The sequence below is a fragment of the Monodon monoceros genome, unplaced genomic scaffold, assembly GCF_005190385.1.
Source record: "Monodon monoceros isolate NGI ecotype Baffin Bay Population unplaced genomic scaffold, NGI_Narwhal_1 Super_Scaffold_2, whole genome shotgun sequence".
Taxonomy (NCBI): Eukaryota; Metazoa; Chordata; class Mammalia; order Artiodactyla; family Monodontidae; genus Monodon; species Monodon monoceros.
Window position 1 is genome coordinate 51,412,694 of NW_021703776.1, and position 19,391 is coordinate 51,432,084.

General features: G+C 33.4%; 1 protein-coding gene across 1 annotated transcript in view; it reads right to left on the reverse strand.

Annotated features, from left to right (window-relative positions):
* Positions 1-19,391, reverse strand: part of CFAP69 (cilia and flagella associated protein 69) — a 69,032-nt gene that overhangs the window by 29,973 nt on the left and 19,668 nt on the right. The window contains exons 4-12 of the mRNA XM_029233601.1: positions 18,022-18,131; positions 15,408-15,484; positions 12,525-12,623; positions 8,963-9,112; positions 8,678-8,855; positions 6,852-6,975; positions 4,547-4,595; positions 4,332-4,453; positions 1,872-2,088 (exon numbers count right to left, since the gene is read on the reverse strand). Coding sequence (XP_029089434.1) covers positions 1,872-2,088; positions 4,332-4,453; positions 4,547-4,595; positions 6,852-6,975; positions 8,678-8,855; positions 8,963-9,112; positions 12,525-12,623; positions 15,408-15,484; positions 18,022-18,131 — 1,126 coding nt within the window. The remainder of the gene's footprint in view (positions 1-1,871; positions 2,089-4,331; positions 4,454-4,546; positions 4,596-6,851; positions 6,976-8,677; positions 8,856-8,962; positions 9,113-12,524; positions 12,624-15,407; positions 15,485-18,021; positions 18,132-19,391) is intronic.

Consider the following 19,391-nt stretch of genomic DNA (forward strand, 5'->3'; position numbering starts at 1 on the left):
AAGAAATAGATTTTTTCCCAATCTATTAAATGTGAAATGGTAGTTCATTGTTATCTTAATTTGCAGAGCGATTACATTTCTCTGATTACCAGTGGGGTTGAGTGTCTTTTAATTTTTTTTGGAAATTTGAAATTTTCTCCAAAAATTTTGAAGAATTTTCTTGGCAATCTCTATTGTTTGCCTACTTCTCTACTGAGTTATTTTCTTTTTGATATGTAGGAGTTCTTTATGAACCTGAATTCTAATCGTTTATCAGTCAGAGTGGTGAGTAAATGTCTTCCCTCAATTTATAGATTATCTTATTCAGATTTTGTAATACAGATATTTCTGTTTTACAGTACTTAATACATTTAATAATCTTTAATAATCTTTTTTATAGTTAAGCTCTTCTGTATTTAAAAAGTCTGTTTCTACCCTGTTATCATAAAGATAATTTCCCATGTTTTTTCTTCTAAGATTTTTACAGTTTAACTTTTTGCATTTAGGCTTTAATTCATTTTGCAATTGACTTTTTTAAACAAGTTGAAAGGATCTAATTTTTATTTTTTCACACGGAGGGCCAACTGCCCGAGAACCAACCTTCTCTCATTGATTGGCAATATCATCCCTGATGATGCCAACCTCCCATATATTCCATTCCACTGGTCTATGCCTGGTCAAGTACCATACAATTTTAATTACTATAGCTTTATGGTCAGTCTTGATAAATAACAAGGCAAGTTCTCTTTCTTCGTTATAATATGCTTTCTTTGACAGGTTCTTTTAGAAGTAGCTTTTTGTTTAATGCTAAAAAAAAAAGTTCAAAATACTGTTCTCAGTAGTGTGTATAGGTTTAGAAATGTGGATTCTGGAGCTAGACTGCCTGCATTAAATCACTTACTATGTGGCAAGGAACAAGTTATTTAACTTCTCTGACTGAGTTCTACCCACTGACCAACAGGGCTAATAATAGAACCTATAACTCCTAGATTTGTTGTGAGGCCTAAATGGTTTAGTACTGCTGAGGGGGTTAAGGCCTATCACATAGTAGGTACTCAATAACTGTTAGCTATCAGGCTTCTTCTTGTTAGGCAGCATTTCCTTTTTTTTGCCTTATAGACTTCTGTAAACATAAATAATATAAAGGAGAGACAGGAGAATTGTTTTATTTAATGCACAGTAATTTAACATGACTAAATTTAGTAACTCAGCATATTAAAAACTAGAGAATAAAAATAAGCTATAATTTTTTCTTCCTCATGGATGAGTGCTATTCTTGATCTAATGAAAATGTACCATACAAAATTATTTCCAGAGCAAAGTTACTACCAGAGAAGAATACAGTATCTTACTTATAATTTTTTTTAAAAAGAATGTATTTCTTATTTCCCTTCTAAGAATTATGAGAATTGAAATGAAATATTCATACAAATTAGGGCTCTGCTAATTTGGCAGACTACATGTGGCTAGAGATCTAGATCTGAAGCTCCATGAAGGTATGGACTTCATTTATTTTGAACATAAATGTTTCGTTAGTAGCTAAAACAATATATGGTTACTAGTAGGCATTCAATAAATATTTGTTGAATGATTAATTAAAATATTACAGGACAGTATAATTATTGGATGGGCCTAATAATATAAAAATTTAAATCAGTTTATATGAATGATTTATTTTACTGAAAGGTATGCATCAACTATGCTAACATTTACTAATGTCTGACTATAAATGAAATCTCAGGCTTTTTTCCTTAAAACACCATTTAAACACAGTAAGATCACAGAAGGCCAGATCTACTAGTTCTCCTTTTAATTGTATTTCTTTTTCTACACCGCCATCCAGTTGAAATATGTAGATTAGAATTTTGACAGGAATCTGAAAGGCCACTTACCTTCACTGTCACACCATTCTAAAAATGCAAGGACATGAGCATTTCCCTGATACAACATGTACTCGTCTATTAAAAAAGGAGCCACTGATGACAAAGTGGCAATTGCGTGCAGTTGTAATTCTTCATACTGTGCTGCAGACCATTCAACTATTTTGTGTTTCTCAGGCTTTTTAACATAGGTAAACAAAGCCAAAATAACTTTGCCATCAATTAATAGCTATGAGAAAGGGCAAAAAGTACTATGTTAGAAACATAATTAAAACAATTTTATTTAATATAAGAAAATTTAATAAAAGATTTCCAATTTGATGTGTTATTGATGATCATTTCAAAATACTTTCTTCCTAAAGATTCCAAGCTATGTTAAGTACCAGAAATTAAAACAACCCAAAACCAAACTCACTAATAACAACAGTTCACTATGATCCCCCTTTCTGGGATATACACTCTATGGCTGACAATAATATAAAGTAAGTATTAGTTTTTTTAATCTATGCTGCTTATATATGCAGTTTACCTCCCGCTTACGATAAAACCACAGGAGTAGAAAATTTAGAGCAAATAAACTGCTGGTTATTTCTGTCTTCCTTACTTTTGTTTCTTAAAGGAAACATTTCAGAGACTCAGTTGTATATATACTTTAAGAAGTCAATTTTGTCTGAAGTTATGATAATAGACTATGGCTATTTTTAAGCATAGGCAACAGAACTTATACAAATACTCTATCCAGTGAATACCAGTCAGGTCACAAGCCATAGTTAATTACACGCCAAGAATTTTAAAACTGTACTGAATCCATGATGTCAATAAAAATAAAACAAAAATGCAAAGCTATTATAATATGACAATCAAGTTAATATTATAGCTGATTCTGATTGATATATATTTATGGTTCACAAGATAGTAACACACCATGTGCTATATTCTATTCAATTTTCTTTTCATCTGGCATTATTCTACAAAGATTTTTTCACAATAAATCTATGAATTTTTCTAAATTTTCTACTATTCCACATGGAAAGAGCACAAGATTTAGAACTGAGAAAACAAGAATAACAATTAGTTCTAGCACTGCTGTAAGTAGTAAGTGGATAATTTTTTTGAAATACTCTGTGAACTGCACATAACAGTACACATATTCATTATCACTACCATTACTGAGCCACAAACACAAACATATGACAGAAAAAAAATTAGTTGATTCCATTGCTCACATAGTGCTTTAAGAAGCTTATCAGTCTTTGTGCCATTTGACTTTGTTGTCAAATAAAATTGTTTTATAAACTATAGTGTAAATTTTATCTTTGTATCTGTCATTTTAATAGTTATATAATACTCCACTATAATAATAAACCATATTCTATTGAATGATTTTCTATATTGCATTTCAGAAAATACATTTAGCTTCTATGGAGTGTACGTTTTTGATATGAATAATAAAGTTATAACTGTAAAGACAGTTTTTTTCTGAGCATTTTTTAGTATATTCTTCAAAGTGGCATTACCAAAAAAAATTGTTTTTAGCTCTTTTAATCCTCATAATAATTCCATGAGATAGGTGTTTTCCCCACTTTGAAGTTGAGATAACTGGAATTTAGAGACGCTAAACTATGTATTCAATATCACATTGCTAGAAAGCGACAGCACTGCATTCCACCTGACTAAAGCCTTAACCACCATATTATACCACATTTATATTATCACTAATGAAATTGACAGAATGAATCCTCCCTTGGAACTTGAAAGAGTTTTAAGACTAAAATGAAATTTCAATTAATGCAGTAATAACTAAACTAATGGAATTGTTAGTAAGTAGTATATTTTTTTCTGTTGCTTTATAGTTTACAAAGCCTTTATCTCAGTCTCACAACAGAAGGAGGAACTGAGCCTCAGAAAGTTTAGGTGACTTTGCCAAGACCATACAGCTAGTAGGCGATAAGACAGAAGTGAAATTCATTTCCAGTGCTCTTCAAATTACACCATGCTTTATGTAGGATATAAAGTATTAAGATAATTCATGGGTAATAAAAATATGTACATAAGGAGGTTAGATCTGTGTGGAGAAAAAGCAGGTTCATACAGTTTGAGATGGGCAGCATAGAGATGAGCAATTTCCTCCAGCATTAAATCATCCCTCATTACTATGGTCAAAGATAGACTATTAGGCTGGGTGGTCCTATATGGATTTTCTTTCAGTTTATGTTCTCTTATTCAGGAGCTCTAAATATATAAATCTCCACGGTTCTCCTGCTTTTCCTTGGTTTATGTGGTTTAAATTTAGGTAAATTCACTGTTCATTAATAGATAAGAGAAATTTTGAAAAAGTGAAATTCCAGTGAATACGAGTTTGTTACCTTCTATGGTAAATATATGGGCTGATGAAAGATTTGCAGCTGTGGCTTTTAAAAAGTTATACTACAAAGTGAGACAATTTTAATTTTTATTTTGATTACTTTTTACCTGTATAGTAGATAAATCTTTACAAAAGGTCACAATTATATTGAATAGCAATTTCTTCAACTCAAAATCTTCATAGGAATTAGAAAACTTAAGACCTTTTACCAAAGGATTTTGGTTTTTAACTGTGAGAGGAAAAAAAGGCAGAGTGAAATAAAAGCTGAAATGATGTATGACTCATTAAGGTAATTACAAGTTGAAAGTTGTATGGTTTTTACCTTCATTAAAGGTTGCAAATAATATCAAATCCCTGGTAAAGCCACACTCCTAATACACAAAATAAACAGAAGGATGAATTAATTATATGGAAATTAAGTTACAGATGCCCAAATTTACTTAATATGTAGGTATTTTTTTATCAGACTCTCCTTGTCATTCATCTGAGTTCATAAAGCACTAATAATAAGGGATGAAAGAAAGAAAATAAAAGCATATAGCCAGATAAACTTTTAATTTATTTAATATTAAACGGACTTCTGTAGGTTCTAAAAAATATATTACATTATTCTATGAATATTTTACAAGATACTGTTTAAAATTTGGTAAGAACCCAAAACGTACGGCTAGAAGTAACTTATGTAATTCATTATCTATACCTTCAAGGTATGAAAGAAGGGAAGAAAACAGTTATTTTCAACAGCTCTTCTTCTTAAACACCCCCTGGCTCCCCACCCTGACCCCAACCACTCTCAAATATGTCAAAGGTTTGGTCAAGAGACAACAAACAATTCCTACTTAACATGAAAAGCCCTGAAGAATGACCAGAAAACATTTCAGCGTGAGGGAACTCATTTCTGACAGAGATATCCTAGTTGGACTTCGGACATTAGGGAGAATTTATAGGGACAAACCTTGGGCTTTTGAGTTTGCGACTATATATTCCTACTACTTTAAGATCCATATGGTTTCTTTAAAATGAGAAGATGTTATTCCTATTGACTCACATTCATGGAATTCACCTGAATGTTTGCAAGGATGCTAATGAGAATTTATTGACTGACCAGGGGCTTCCACAGAAACATAGGCCCACCTACACATTGCAACCTTGACTAGGAAGCTATGTAGGATGTTTTCCCCATTTGCACAGTATAAATTCCATGACTGTTTGGTTTTTTAAAAAATTTTATTGAAGTCTAGTTGATTTACAATGTTGTGTTAATTTCTGCTGTACAGCAAAGTGATTCAGTTATACATATATTCTTTTTCATATTATTTTCCATTATGGTTTATCATAAGATACTGAATATAGTTCCCTGTGCTATACAGTAGGACCTTGCTGTTTATCCATCCTAGATATAATAGTTTGCATCTGCTCATCCCAAACTCCCAATCCTTCCCTCCCCCACCCCCTCCCCCTTGGCAACCACAAGTCTGTTCTCTATATCTGTGAGTCTGTTTCTGTTTCATAGATATGTTCATTTGTGTTGTTTTTAGATTCCACATATAAGTGATATCATATGGTATTTGTCTTTCTCTGTGTGACTTAGTATGATAATCTCTAGGTCCATCCATGTTGCTGCAAATGGCATTATTTCACTTTTTTATGGCTGAGTAGTATTCCATTGTATATATATACCACATCTTCTTTATCCATTCATCTGTTGATGTCTTGGCTATTGTAAATAGTGCTGCTATGAACACAGGGGTGCATGTATCTTTTCAAATTATAGCTTCGTCTGATATGTGCCCAGAAGTGGGATTGCTGGAGCATATGGCAACTCTATTTTTGGTTTTTTGAGGAACCTCCATACTGTTTTCCATAGTGGCTGCACCAATTTACATTCCCACCAACAGTGTAGGAGGTTTCCCTTTTATCCACACCCCCTCCAGCATTTGTTTTTTGTAGACTTTTTTCCTTAATATTTATTTATTTTGGCTGCTCCGGGTCTTAATTGCAGCACGTGGGATCTTCACCGGGGCATGCTGGATCTTTAGTTGCGGCATGTGGGATCTTTTTAGTTGTGACATGCAGACCTCTTAGTTGTGGCATGTGAACTCTTCATCATGGCATGCATGCAGGATCTAGTTCCCCTACCCCCGACCAGGAATTGAACCTGGGCCCCCTGTATTGGAAGCACAGAGCCTTACCCACTGGACCACCAGGGAAGTCCCTGTTTTTCTGTAGACTTTTAAATGATGGCCATTCTGACCAGTGTGAGGTGGTACCTCATTGTAGTTTTGATTTGCATTTCTCTAATAATTAGCAATGAGGAGGATGTTTTCATGTGCCTGTTGGTCATTTGTTTGTCTTCTTTGGAGAAATGTCTATTTAGGTCTTATGCCCAGCTGAGTAAATTATATTTGTGAGTAAATTATAATACATGAGGAGGATCTCAACCTTCCAAAGGGATGCAAAGAATAACTGGCAGAGTGCAAGTATACTGGTGACCATAATGACATTACAATATAACTTGGCATTACAACAAAGTACATAAACGTTACAACATAGTTCAGGACTCCCTCCTCCCCCCACACCCACCACTTCCACAATTAGAATTAAAATGCAATTTGATTCATACTTACAATCATTGGTGCTCCAGGATTTTGAGATATAATTGTTGTGATCACTAATATGTCATTTCTAAGCTGACGATCATAATGACTAAGACCTCTTGTAAACAGATTTTTAAATACTTTCTTCAAAGCCCTAAAAAGTGAAGTCATATCTTTAAAGCCATATTTCTATGGAAATACCACCTAAGTGTCTACCAACAAAATCTCCCTTTTTACATTTTACTACTCATTTCAAAATATTTCTAATCTTTTCTATACAAATCTGCCTCTAGTTCTCTGAGGGACTAGATAAGAATCCCTCAGTCCAATCTATACCTGGTGGTCAAAGTGACTGCTCTAAAATAAAGATTCAATCACGTCATTTTCCTTTTTAAAATTACTGATACTTAAAGGCTTTTCTTTGTTCTTAGGATAAAGTCCTACCTCCCTACTAAGGCTTATCATGCCTTTCATGTTACAGTCCCTGCTAACATTGTTAGCTTCATCTCTTACTATTCTACCCTGTACTTTTTGCTCTCACTATATTGAATTTCTTTCAATTTTTTTGATTTTGCTAAATTCTTCTTTCACTTCTGTTCCCCTGTCTAGGATGCTCTCTGCATGCAGAACTCTTGTGTTGCTAAGTCACATTTATCATTCAGATACCAGATTAGGGTTTATTAGGAAGTGCTGATTAACTCTCCAAGTCTGGGTCAGGTTCCCTGTACAATGGGCATTTGTTGCTTTATCTTCTAGGAGCCACTTGCCCTTCTTGTGATAATAGTACCCTTATGTTTATTTAGGCATTCACTCTTTACCCACTTTTGGTCTTGTAAAGCTGCCTTCAACTAAAAGGAAGCGAGTTAGAGCATTCCTTCTTTCTGTCACTGTAACTCACTCTGAAATGGGCATATGGCCAACACCAGACCTAAGGGTCAACAGGGACTCAATTAGAAGGATTTTATTTGAGCTTTTGGAATAGCAAGTCTTATCTTCTGCTTGGTTTGGCGTTGTGATTATGTGAAGCTAGACCTCGTAGGTCTTACCATATGGATCTTGAGACTAAAGCCAACACAGTGGAAAATAGTGCAGAGGGATGAAGAGGGCCCAAGTCCTGATATTTGCTGAGCCTTGAATACAGCTGCACATGAAACCAGTTTTATCCTTGACTTTGTAGTTACATGAGCCCATAAAATTTCCTATTCGGTTTAAATCAGTTGGGTTGGGGGGTTCAGTTGCTTGCAAATAAAACTGTGCTGATCCACCATCTTCAGGAGAACATGAAGGACCTTGCAGTAATCTCTTTCGTAACATTTAGTATGCTCTCTTTTAGTTGCCTATTTACTTGTCTCTCTCCCTTAACATAATGCAAGTGCTGTGAAAGCAGAGACCATTTCTGTATTGTTCTCAGTTGTATTTCCACAGCCTAGTACTGAACTTGGCACAGAGCAGACAATAATTATTTGATGAATATATGAATAAGTAACTCAAAGGCTCACTCATATTTTATTGCTAATGCTTACTGTAGTATCTGGAAGACAGTAAGTACTCAAAAATAGGTTTACTGAATGAACAAATGAAATAGTTCTTTTAAATATCTAATTTTACTTTATACATACTCAAGGACATAATTTAGTTTTGTTAACAAGCTACTTTAAAAGCCTTCCACATAGAAAAAAAAAAAAAGACTTGTTATTGTGCAGATGCATTTATACCATGGTACAAAAAAATGTCCTGAAACATAGCCATTACATGAATCAAAAGCCTAATTGAACATAAATTAAAAAAAAAAATTTAGTTATGCCACTGGCTATCGTTTTAAGGTTAAAAATTCCTATCTAACCACATATACTTACAGCAAACATTCCAAGTTACTAAGCTGTTGTATGATTTCTTCTTTTGAAGATTTTTCCAATAAGTTCCAAAGTATTTCGGATGAACGAAATAGAAGCTGTCCAGAGGGATCTGGGTCATTGAGGTGAGCACAGATTCCACTGGCTGCTTGTGCTTTCACCATTAAAGTACAATTAACTTCTGAAAATAAATTTTAAAATTATTTATGCTGTACAGCCTTGACATTACTAGATAAAAACAAAATAGTTGAGAATGAAGTGTTCAAATATGTACAATAATATACAAACCAGAAGCTGAGAGATGTTGTAGAGTTTTAAGTACCCAAAGTTTCTCAACAAGTTGATTTTCAAACAACACCAATGACTGGACCATTGTTTTTGCCAATCCTCCAACTTGAGCCATTTTAATCTTATATGATGAACTAGCCTGCTGGTAACCTAACAACAATTAGTGAATAAATATGTACAGTTATTTCACATAGTAATCATCTACATTAAACAAAAGAATGAGTAAACATTAAACAACAGCAACAACAAAAACTTTAAAAAAGTGTATGGCATGTTAAAATGGTATAGCACAGGGATTGGCAAACTTCTATAAAAGGCCAGGTATCAGTATTTTAGGCTTTGCAGGTTATAAGATTTCTCTCTCAAATACTCAACTCTGCTACCATAGCATGAAAGCAGGCATAAACCATACAAAAATAAGTGGACATGGCTGTGTTCCAATAAAAATTTATTTACAGAGGGCCAATTTTGGCCTGGGGTCCATAGTTTGCTGATCCCTGGTGTAGCATTTGAAATAGGACTGCAGAGTTGGAGGCGTATCTTAAATTCTAAAAAAGAACAATATTTCTTTTCTCTAGATATACCTTTCCATAAAGGAAAATGGCATGATTAAAAATACTAAATGTTTTCACTATTCAAGTCAATACATTACTTTAGTGCTTTCAAGGGACCATAATTACATAATTTGGTGATGAAATAAGAGGTGAAAATATAATGCTGTTCTGATAAATGCTAGTGAAAATGGTATCTTAGGGAAGTTTGATTCTTGGCAACATGTCTTATAATAATTTCCTTCTGCTGTAGCGCCTGTGAGAAACACCACCTCTCCTTTGATACAGCTGCACAGGTACCTGACCAACTACACTCAACTAGAGAGATTAAATACACAGCAGAGGGTACCTGCTCACGTGAGACGCAGCTATTTTCTCTCTTAGTGATATACTTATCTACCTCCCTGACTTCTTGACTTTTGAGACCAACTAGATTCTTTAACTTTGCCATAGTTCTGAGATGTCTGTCAGTTTGTCTTGTCTTTCTGAATTTGATCTTTAGCCCTGGACAAGGCCCTGTCCACTCCTGTGATGGGTTCTCTATGGTAAGGCCCTAGCTACTCACTTTAGGCATTTAAAAAATATAAAGAGAAAACCACAAGTTGCAGAATTTCACCATCCAGAGAGAACAACCTTAACATTCTGGTATATTTCTTTTGTGTTTTTTTTGATCAATAGATATCTATTAAGCAGCTACTATGTTACAGATTATTGTAAATCTGGTATATTTCTTACTGATATTTTTAATGTATGCATATAACTTTAACAATATACTATATGCAGAATTTTACATTCAACTGCAGCCACTAAAGATTTTATTGTAAGCCTTTTCTCATTCTATATTTTCCCAAATCATGATTTTATTTGCATAATAGCCTGTCATATGCATGGACCAACCTAAATGTACTTTATACTTACTGTATCTTTATATATTGAGTTTACATTTCTACAGAAGGATATAGTAATATTAAGGCTCATGGACCTGATTCCTGTCTCCAGGGCTACGTCTCTTACTATTGCTCTACTGAGGACTTTTCAGCTGTGGTCCCAGCTATCCAGCCATGCCCATCACCTGAAACCAACTGTGTGACAGCTAGTGAGAGCATTGCCTAAGATTCCCAATTTTCAGAGCCTGGTCAAATTAAGATCAACCTCACTTCTCTGCACCTTAACTCCTCTGTCATATCTTATACATCATTTGTCTCCCTTTCTTTCTATTTTAAAAAGACTGTGTATATATTGCCTAGGTTAACCCTAAACTTGTGCTCTTAATTCCATCCTCTCATGCCTTCTTTGGGAATTTCACCCTCCAATTTTCCATGTACTAGCTTCTTATTCCTCTGCCTATAGGGGAAAACTTCATTTTTCCCTATCCTAAAAATTATAAATAATAACAAAACCAAATATCTTCTTTGATTTTGCTACCAGTTGAATTGTTCTCCATCTTCCTTCTTTTTATTCTCCATCTGATTTTAATATATAAGTCTGCATTCACTGCCTCTGTTCTCACAATCCTCTCATTCTTTAGTCCTGTATCTGCCCTGACCACTTTATGGCAATAGATCTGCCAAAAATGAACTACAACTTTTCAGATATCACATCAGTTGGCGTTTTCATTCCTCAATTACAGAAGCCTCTACAGTATTTGACACTGAGACCACTACTTCCTTCATCAAACATTTCATTCACTGGCACACAAGACATGGCAGTCTTTAGCTTTTCCTCCTCCTCTCTGAACCTTCCTTCATTGCCAGTTTCTTTGGATTGCTTTTTGTTTTGTTTTGTTTTTCCCCAGATCTCAATATGGGCACTCTCCGTGTTGCTGTTCTTGGTCCCTTGCTGCTTACATGCTTTATCTCCTGGAAAACTCAAGCATCCTGATGGTTTCAATTTTCATCTCTATTTGGGTGAATTTCAAACCTGTATTTCTGGTCTCTGCTTTTAGTATCCAATGTCTACTATCTACCAAACACTTCCTCCTGTTTATCTCATCAATAGCTCAAATCTGACAGTTAATAATTTCTTTACTCATTTCTCTACTTCAGATGTCCTCCCATTTTTCCCTATTCATAAGTTAGCTTTCTTTTCTACCAGTCTTATTGCCACCCATTTAAAGGAACATATAACTTAAAAATGTATTTTATATCTTCTCTCCTTTCCTAGATTGATTATGAATTACAGAAACTATGAAGGTAGGAAGTATGTCCTAAGTAACATTATATCCTCTACATTGCAAGTGCCCTCTATCTTGATACCACCCATTTCAGTGTGACTCATTTTATCATTATATATTATGATCCCTTAGCTGTAACATGCAGAACTCTTTTTCCAAACATGGTAGAGAATGTTATTAGCATTAGGAATTTAACATCTAGTTGGGTGGGACAGATATTATGAATAATTATAAATGTTAGAAAATAATAATATTATCAACAGTATTAAATAATATGAATAGTAATAATTATAATTAAACTAACTTGGGTATGACCTTAAAAATTCTGTTATATTTAGCATCAGAATAAAAATCTAAAGTTGAAAAAAATACATAAATTTTTTTGTTTAAAATGACTGAAGAGTTTGAGACTACCAAAAGAACTGTTTTGATGTGTTGCATTTATTTATTTTTTTAAAAATTAATTAATTAAATTTTATTTTTGGCTGCGTTGGGTCTTCACTGCTGCACGCGGGCTTTCTCTAGTTGTGGTGAGTGGGGGCTACTCTTCGTTGCAGTGCGTGGGCTTCTCATTGTCCTGGCTTCTCTTGTTGCAGAGCATGAGCTCTAGAGCACAGGCTCAGTAGTTGTGGCCTAGATCTGGGATCTTTCCAGATCAGGGCTCAAACCCATATCCCCTGTATTGGCAGGTGGATTCTTAACCACTGCATCACCAGGGAAGCCCGATGTATTGCATTTATGATCCCACTCTGTCTTTCCAAGTTCAAAGAGAAATGAGAAAGACTGTTCTATTTTATAAAGACATAAGTTATTACTGAAAGACTACTGAAAACTTTACCTGTAATATGCTGCTTTGGTGGTTCTGCATGATAAAAGTCAATAATACACTTACAAATTTGTATCCTCAATTCAGAACTTGGTATTATCATTAAGTCACCTGCCAGAAAGATAAACAAATGCTATTCAATAACAGTGCCATAAGTTTATTTGCAGTTTTAAGCATACAGTGTTAGTAACATGATTAAAAATATCATCAGAGATTCAAACTGGATCATGTAATTTTATATACACACACACACACACACACACACATGCGTGCGCATGCATGCACAAAACACCCTGAATATCTATCCTTGTAACAGTTGGCCCCTCAATCAACTCAGTCTCTCCTTCCCAGGAAGAAAAGAATGGTAATTACCAGCATAAATGCTAGAACTAGATTGTCTAAGATTAAATCCTGGCTCTGCCACTTACTACCTGTATAAACTTGTCTTTTAGTTTTCTCATCTATAAAATGGTATAACAATAGTTACCACTTTAAAGATTGCTGTGAGAATTAAATGCATTAGTATGAGAAAAGGGCTGAGACTTTTCCTCCCTAACTAGAGAGTCAGTAATCTGTTGCCTCTAATAATGCATCCTTTGCTTAGAGAAGTTCCAAGTGAGCTTTGCTCCCTCAGTTTATTGACAGACTGGAAGACAGTGAGTTTCTAGGCAGTCTTTGCCCTGCAGGTAATAGTTTTATGTCCAGGTTATTGTGGTGGGGATGGAGGATAGGGAATATTCCTTTTCAGTCATATTTAAACTACTTCTGAATTGGCTTCAGCCTATATTTCAAACTGGATTGTATCTGCTCTGGTGAAGTCCTACAAGTATGATCCCTAAGGGAATCTGAAAATGATCAGTAGGATTCTGGAAATGATCCAGAATGTCCTCTGGGAGCCTGAGGACAACTGGAGTCAGGAATATCAGCTTCAGGACTGAAGCAGATCTGCTTGGATTCTCTGAGGGAAAGAGATAATTAGGTGTGCCTTGAAGACTTGTGTTTTGCATTAGGCTTTGCATAATGTTTATCTCTGGGGGTAGCCAGTGGGTGGGGCAACAAGCAGACAGATGGAGGGAGCACATAGGAAAGGCTCACCCTAGCTTGAGAAGAATCTATCAGCAAAAGATAGCACTTAAAAAAAAAGATAGGTTCAAGATTATTCTCTTAATTTTTTTGGACCCATCCTTTGAAGTTGAAAACTCACTATGTTTTGAAAAAAATTAGGCAACAGGAACAACAAAACTTTTCTAATAAAACTATCCAAACGTTCAAGTTTATGGGAAATTCTAAGGTTTCTCATCTGCTTCACCACCCTTTTAGTTCCTGTAGGTTTAGGTCATCTCTCATAGTTTCCTGTTTATAATCTCAGGGCAGAGTACCAACTTTTTCCTTCATATGTTTCCAGAATCCTGCTCTTAATTCAGAAATATCTATCATTTAGAAGAAAAAGTAATATAATTTACTAGTATGTAGTAGAAACTGGAAGTTACTAAAAATGAATAGCCTTTGTTCAAAACTTTGTACTACAAACAATTATTTTAGTTTAAACTCATGGTTCCAGCAATTAAAAAAATGAGGGACAGAGCAGCAGTACTTACGGTAAGTAATCAGTGAAAGGAGTTCATTTTAAGCTAAGAGTTCATACTGCCCTCAAATGAGACAGTAATATGTTCTGTAGGCAGGCATTCAGCAAAGAGTAGACTGACACAGTACAAAAGCTCCATGTATTTATTATACAAATGCATATTTACAAATAATAAGGGCAACAGAGATTTTTTAAATGTTATCAACCAAACCTACACTTTTTATCTGTTAATACTATCATATCCTCTTCTAGGTTGGCTTCTCACTGTAAATTTCCACTGATGAGAGATTCACAGAATTAAAGTTTCCCATTAGTTTCTAGTCTTCCTGCTCCTTAAGGTCATCTTACTTAACTCCCCATGTTTATTCTAATTTCCTTGATACCTTCACCCACCTTAGGCCATAATAATTCCTCCCAAAGTATCTACAGTTGAAGATTATGAAATTTATTTAGACATAAAAGTGTTAGTGTCTATGTTAAAAATTTAAATGCCTTTTACTTATATTAGTTTCTATCATCTTTCAGTATGGAGTATAATGCTGGGAACATAACTATTCAGTAAATATTTATTTTTAATTTGTTAGGCCATTTGTGTATCTTTTATTTCTCCTGTACAAAGACCTAAATTAATAAGCATAAATTTAATGTGGGATTTGTTTTGGGAACATGCTGTTATGTCTCAGGGGCTGATTCAAGGAGCTATAGTGTTTGATCTCATTTCTAAAAAATTATTATTTTCTTTCTCTAGAAAACTGAGCAATAACCCAAATATGAAACCTGCTTATAATATTTTTCATATTTTTGTATACAAAAACACAGGCATCGTTATGTATATTATACTAAAGCTCCCAATATCCCACCATTTTATGATTTTATTTAAGACTTTAAATTATTTAATGAACAATTTGGCCCTTGCTAAATTGTTAGAATTGCTAACAATTCCAGCAATCAGTTAGGTTCAAGCAATGATTAGAGTTCAAAGATGAAAATATTTTTGTGATTACTGAAAGAGAGGAACACATACTTCTGATTTACAAAAAAAAATGTCCCCAAACATTTCATCAAACTAAATATATAACATCAAGACAAATAAGTGCAAATAAGTATCTGCCAGTCCTTAAAATTAAGGAACAAAAAATCCTGTTGGTATCATGAAACACCTGAGTAGAAGATAATACAAAAAACGTCACCAAGCACACTGTGATTAATTCCCAACAAGAAAAGAGCCTAGATTTGGAGAAGTATCCTTAGTGAAACTTTGTGCAAGAGCTATTTCCTTCTTGTCAGTAGGGCCTATCATCTCAACTCACCCAGAAGTGCAATTGAATTAGCAGTATCTTCAGCATATGTTATTTCATCCGATACTTTCTTTTTCAAAAATGGCAAGCTTCAATAAGAATGAAGAATATGTGAGTTATGTTTAATGAAGTCCTTAATTGAAGCATCATTTGCAAAGTAGAGGAAAATTTCTTTTCTAAAGATTAAAATGAGGATAAATATCCTGTTTCTTTAGCCCTGGAGAATTAACAACTACCAAAAATATTTCTGTGTTTCTAACCAGTTGACCAAAATAAAATAAAACAAAATAAAATAGGTTTATAAAAATGAAGAGACATGGACATACAAGGCAAGGGTTAAGAAAGCCATCTTGCAACACTACATAAATAAAAAACTTAAGAATCTTCTTTCTCTCTGAGGGCAAAATAATACTAGATTATACCTGTACTATTAAAATTAGGAAGACATTGGAAAATCTGATACAAATCACAGATCTAGTCTCACCTATAACTTAAAGGCTGTTCAAGGGCTTTTTCTGAAGTTTCTGAAACTCCAGTTAATAGATCAATGGTCTATTTGTTCTTAAAGGTCAGTGACTTTTTCCTTATTAATTGGATCAGTTACCATCCATGAAATAACAAATATACTTTTTGAGACACTAAAGAATTTAACAAGTATTAATTATATTAGAATTACATTTCACAGCTAATATAACCAAAGTTATCTGAAAATAATTATTCACAAATCATAAAAGATAGGGCACTCGAACCTAGGTCATTAGTCTAAGTGTCAGAGGAGACAGAAAATTCACTTCCTAAACAAAAAATATAAACTATTTCAGCATTTCAGGAGTTCAAAATTTGAACTTTGTATCCTATTTAAAGATATTTAATATATCTTATATATAGGACTTTAAATTCATGTTTTTCAAGAAAAATTAACCAAATAGTTGAAAAAGAGCACTTGGAACTATCACATGTGGATGTATATAGGTCAACTGGAATTAAAAGATATTTCAAGGGCAAGTTATGAAAAGGAATATTTTATAAATACCATAGAGGTTCATTTCTGGTGTTTGTTAGAATTTTTCATTTGAAATAAATAACTTAATTACTTGATATCCAGCTCATTGTTGAATCTCTAAAGTGAAGAACTATAAAACGAATTGTTCTTGTCCTCAAATTTTTTCCTTTTTTACCAAAGGAAACAACCTAAAAGATAAAGCATCAGAAGAGTTTTCCACCAAAAAGGTTATGAAAAAAATAAGCATTATACTTCTGATGCACTGAGAGAAACATACTACTTAGAGGCCAAAACAGAAGGGTTTGATTTTATTTTTTAATTTTCTATGTTTTTATCTCCCAAAAATGTCCTGAAAAGAGAATCAAGTGAGGGTGTGGTGTGGAAAAATGCACGATGAAAGTAGAAATTAGGAAAGCAAAAAAAAAAATGATGTGAGTAATTATGAAATATGAAGGAAAGTGAAGAGTGCATTTCAAAAGATTTCTCATATTATGCAATGAAACATTCAGTCACAGCTTTCATAGAGAACCAATTCTTGGTGGAGCTCTGTAGGAGTACTGATGTTGAAAGTAATGCTTGCAAATCTGGTGTTCTAAGACTTGCATAGCCTCAAAATCTGAAAGTGTTTTACATAATATTATCTCACATCAATATAACAATAATTTCCAGTTAGTACATTACAGTTCCTTGAGAGCATCAGAGCAATAATTTATTTCTTTATTTTTCATGGTCTCTATTAAAAAGTAAGGTGTGGTAAGGGCATTCAATAAATTTTTTTTGAACATCTATTCAGATAACAAAATCTTAAATGTAATTAGTTACAAAATTGCAAATATTATTGCTACTAAATCTAAAAGTGAGAGATAAACCTACCACATATACATAGTCCTACTAATACTATTATTTATATATTAAAAGAAACTCACTATTTAAAAAGTAAATTGGTAGAAAGGTTTAGAAGGTTAAATTGTCAGAAAAGTTTATTCCTTGTTTAAGAAATTTCCTCTACCATATTATATTGAAAACCAAAAACATATATTTTAATATACATCTTGATTAGCCACTATGTGGCTAGTTCCCCCAAATGGTTGAAGAAAAAATAGTACAGAGGATGGAATATATAAATTTTATAATTCTGATCTCTAATTTACATTTTGAAAAAAATATGCCAAAAATAATTTGGTGATAAATCATTCTTTATTCAAATTTGGAAGATCAAATAAAACATTTTGACTCTCATGTCTTTGACAGTCAAATTTCTTAGAGAGACAGAAAAAAAACTAGGCAGAAACTATTAAGTATTGTCCATAAATTTTCTCAAGGATTCTCTAAAAATATTATTTCTTTGTTTTATCTCACATTTATCATTCACTTGAGAGCAATTTATTATGAGAAAACATTCAAATATACTTACAGTTTAATCTCTTGTGGTCAGTAATCTGAGACTACAATAAAATAAAATGTACTACCTTTGAGATACCAGCTGCTGGAATCAAGTGATCAAGTGAAGTGTCCTGAGTTCTGTATCACTTTGCTATACCATAATGCATAATATTTTTGTAAGACAAAATAAAACAGAAAATACTGCATGCTAATATAAAACAAAGTTAAAAAAAAACTTACCCACATAATTTTAGGATATTACATGCAGGTTCTATAAAATGGGGTTGTTTTTTAATTTTTCCTGCACACAGATTCAGAATTTTAAATATCTGTGCTAAATCCCTTAGGGGCTTTAATATTTTTAGTTAAGAAATAAAATTAAGATTTTTATTAAAATATCCTTTACAGCACTTCTGTCAAGAAAAGTCTATAGAATTCCATCTATTTTGTTAAATGTGGTTTAATTATACCAATTTTGAAATCTAAAGAGGAAAACAGAACCATGTTTTTTTAAGGAATATTATTTAATTTTTGTCTCAGTAACCTCTTATTCAAAATATATTTTTCTCTTCTCACCACATCTTTAGAATTTGACTACCAACTACTACACCACATATTCAGTTGAACGATAACTTATTATTGGTAATGAGTAATAACACTTTGAAAACAAAACTAACTTAATGGCTCAATTATATTCTTAATCTCCACCCACATACAAAACATATATTGCTCGGGAATAAGCAACCCAAACCTACCTTACTTTTATGCGTTATTTTATTAACATTACTCAGGTGTGTGCTCTTGTTTTTAAGGTTTAAATTGGTTAAAAATTTTATTTAAGACTAGTTTATGAAAGCAAAATGTACCCTCTCTAGATCTTCAGGTAAAAGCACCTTTTATTTTACCTATTTAAAAAACCCAGTTGGTACATAAACAAATTTCACATTTTTTGTTTTGTTTTGTTTTTTAATACAGTTAAGGGGACGTGGTAGCTGTGACTTGCACTTCTTGATTGAATCTGATCACTTCTAGTCTCTAGGAGCTTCTTAGAAAAAGATAGGAGAGCTGGATGTATTAGAAACACAAACCTCTGTTAACTTCCTAGAGAAATGATCAAGATACCTCTCTAACTTATGTTTGCTTTATGTGGTTATAACCTCTAAACCCAGCCTACTAAAGGCATTCAGAAACAGTCATTTGCCACCAACTCTCTAGCCTGAAGAAGAAAAAATAAGGGAGGTGTTGAGTTATTGGGTTAAGATAAGAAATCACTTGCTAGTAGACTTTCTTGGCTACCAGTAAACAATGCTTGATATCGACAAGCCCTCAGGTAACTGACTGAACAAATCCATATAAAACAAGGCTAAAATAAGGTGAGAAAAGAGATAAAATTATAAGGCACCATTTCCCTGAATCGGAGGCTTAAGACGTTTTGAAATCTTGGAACAAGATAATATTAGAGACTGCTGTCTTCTTGGGACCAGACTGGACAACTGTTAGAGATTAGTTAGATCAATACTACTGTTAAGTGTGGTCTGTGGACCATGCCAGTTCTGGAATTGTATGTTACCAGTCTGTGGAAAAATAACTGCAGAAAGTGAGTTTCCTGT